Source organism: Pteropus alecto, unplaced genomic scaffold (assembly GCF_000325575.1).
Source record: "Pteropus alecto unplaced genomic scaffold, ASM32557v1 scaffold479, whole genome shotgun sequence".
NCBI classification, from domain to species: Eukaryota; Metazoa; Chordata; class Mammalia; order Chiroptera; family Pteropodidae; genus Pteropus; species Pteropus alecto.
In genome coordinates, this window is record NW_006492031.1 from 2,901,034 (window position 1) to 2,904,148 (window position 3,115).

The following is a 3,115-nucleotide window of genomic DNA, read 5'->3' on the forward strand; positions in this document are numbered from 1 at the left end:
TTTTTTTAGGTACTGTGAGGAGATTCCTGCAGAGGAAAATGAAGTGAATGACAGCTCATCCAAAAGCAGCATAGAGACCAAGCCAGATGCTAGTCCACAGCTGCCCAAGAAATCTATCACCAATAGCACACTGACATCCACAGGGAGCAGTGAAGCTCCTGTTTCGGTATGGGCAGTGAGCCCTTCACTTGCACTCCCTATGTAGTGGCCAGTGTGTACTAGCTTAGTTAACTCTATGGGACCCTAACCTGGGGAGTGGGTAGAGGGGAGGTTGGTTACATTGTGGTCAGTTTATACAATGAGACAGATGGGCTTGCTCCATTCTGATGGTCCCATGATCCAGAGCTGGATTCTCAGTGTCTCAGATAATGATTTTGTTTGGCTTCTGAGCAGATGAAAACCATTCAGGTCCATTGTGTGAGCTCTGTTCTCAGTGGACTGTTCCATATCAGCCCTGATTTATTTTCCCACTGTGCTAGACTTTGTGAAAGACGTAAAAATACGCAAGAAGGACCTCTGTCCTCTGGGACCTGGTTACAGAGGAGATGGAAGCTTGATGAAGGAAGAGTGCCAGGTGTGAGCTGGCAGGTAGAAGAAAGGGTGAGGTTCCTCAGGAAAGGATTCCCAGAAAAGAGAGCCTTGTGTGATAGTGGCTTAGGGGTCAGACCACCTGGCCTTAGAATGAAAACATCATTCATTGGATGCCTAGTCTGCATTTTCTGTCTGAAGTTATCTTCCAAATGTAAAGAATCATATTTTTCCCTTTTAGGGCTAATGGGAAAATGAATCCAAAAAATGATTATGAAGCCTTTTGAACCTCTTAGAAAACAAGGTACTAGTAAGAGGCAGGCTGACAGTGTTGTAGCATGGTGCTGAGGTGGCTCTAGGAACAGACCCTGTGTAACTGAAGGAGCTAACTCTGCCAACTCATGCGGCTTGATGTGCTGTCTAATGGCAAGCGAGAGAAGGGCAGAACCTGGTGCTGGGTGCTCTCATCATCCATGGCAGGGCTGGGGAAAATCCTGGAGTGGACTCCAGCTCAGCTCCTACTGTGAATGTGAGGGCTCCCAAGTCCAGGTCCCTAACTCCTCTGTTGGGTGACTGCTCTGTCTCCACCCCAGTTTGATGGCCTGCCTCTGGAGGAGGAGGTCCTGGAGGGCGACGGGTCCCTGGAGAAGGAGCTCGCCATTGACAACATCATTGGGGAGAAGATAGAGATCATCGCACCCGTGAACTCCCCTTCCCTGGACTTCAATGACAATGAGGACATCCCCACCGAGCTCAGTGACTCTTCTGACACCCATGATGAAGGTAGACACTTGAAAATGGGTACAGAGTGGCCCTTTCTTTCTGTTTTGAAGGTTAAAAGATGTCCCTATATGGAGACTAGAGTCAGTGTCTAGGTTCCCAGGGGAAGGATGGGTGGGTAACAGAGCTTTTTTTTTTTTTAAAAGGTACATTTGTTATTAGCAGAGACCCTTTTTTGGATACTCGCAGGAACCTATCATTCCATGTTTGTCTTTTTTGTTCAACAGGTTATGCAACTATAACCTGGAAATAATTAGATTTTATGAAAACTTGCTTTAGTGACGCCAGCATGGGGATTTTTGACCAGGCTAGAAGAAAAGGTGTTGCTGGGTCAGACAGACTCTGGAGACTGCCCTTCTGTTTTATATTTCTAAGTAGATAGCTTCTTACTTTCCTCCTATAGAGGGTTAGCCTCTAGGACCTCACTCAGGAACATGCTGTATCTTACATTCCAGGGTGAGAAGCCAAATTCTCAGTATTCACGAATTTGGTTGATGGTTTACCTTGATTGAATTCTGATTGATTCTGACCTAGTGAGTATATACAGACAGTACTCACTTATGCATCTATGGACAGTTTCTCCTGTGGGTCATATGCAGTGGTTTTCTCACATTTGGTTGTTTTCCCCACATCCAGGATGCAGGGCCAGTGCAAATGACACACATATTGGGTCCTGTGTAATAACAGGGGTGCCATTCATGTAAATTAAGATGTGAATATTCCCTCACTGTGCTCACTATGCCTGTCCTGTATAATCATGGGCATTGACCCTGTAGGATGCCCATGAATTCCTCCCTGGCATCTTCAGGGTCACAGGGTGCCACAAGTGTCAGCATCTGGCTTGAGATCACATACTAGCTCCTAGAGGGGCAGCAATCAAGGACTGTGGGGAGCCAAAGGCTAGGCTTTAGCAGCTCAACTATACCCTCAGACACATTCTTCTTTAGCAGATAGGAACATCAGAAAATTAAAGGTTGTTGAAATCATGGGAGAAGTATAGTGCTTTATGGAAGGAGAGCAGACCTCATATAGTTAGAGATTACAGCCCAGCAGACCAGACCAGTCTTAGAAGCTTTCATACAAATAGAATATTGCAGATTAATCAGCATCCCTTGAACATACCTATGCCATTGTTACAGTGCCATTTGCTGTCAATTATGGCTAACTTATAGACTCTTGATAACTGACTCTCTGGGTTCAGGCAAGTTCAGGAGGTAGTCATTTGTTTATGTTTTAGTCAAAGATCACCTTAAATAGGGAAGCTTGAAAGGATAATAGCAAATAGTACATTCCCGAACTCTTTGTAAAGGATGAATGAAGAGTGGCACTCCAAGTAAATAGTGTGCATGCCATGAAGGAAAGAGGCTGAAGAAAACAACAGAGCTCTGGCACCCAGCTACTCCACTCCATAGCCTTCCTTGGTGGCCGTTTCTACATTAGCCACACAGACATAAGTGCTTGGGGCCATCTCTTGGGATCACCTGCCCCTCACCTTAACTGTCTACTTCCTCATCCTCTCTGTGCAGGGGAAGTCCAGGCCTTCTATGAGGACCTGAGTGGCCGGCAGTATGTGAATGAGGTCTTCAACTTCAGTGTAGACAAGCTCTATGACCTCTTGTTCACTGACTCACCCTTCCAGCGGGACTTCATGGAGCAGCGACGCTTCTCAGGTTCATTCTTCCCAGGACTGGTGCCTCCCACCCCTTCTTCCCTCTCTCCCCATGAACTGTCCTTTTCCAGGCCACATGAAGGCCCAGGGCACCCTCTCTCTGGCCTTACTCAGTACAGAAGCTCGCTCAGGGCCCTG

At 46.6% G+C, this 3,115-nt stretch overlaps 1 protein-coding gene across 1 annotated transcript in view; it reads left to right on the top strand.

Moving 5' to 3' along the window:
* Window positions 1-3,115, top strand: part of LOC102894451 (GRAM domain-containing protein 1B) — a 57,995-nt gene that overhangs the window by 40,743 nt on the left and 14,137 nt on the right. Inside the window, exons 9-11 of the mRNA XM_025041873.1 lie at window positions 10-166; window positions 1,122-1,311; window positions 2,835-2,978. Of these exons, the coding sequence (XP_024897641.1) occupies window positions 10-166; window positions 1,122-1,311; window positions 2,835-2,978 (491 nt within the window). The remainder of the gene's footprint in view (window positions 1-9; window positions 167-1,121; window positions 1,312-2,834; window positions 2,979-3,115) is intronic.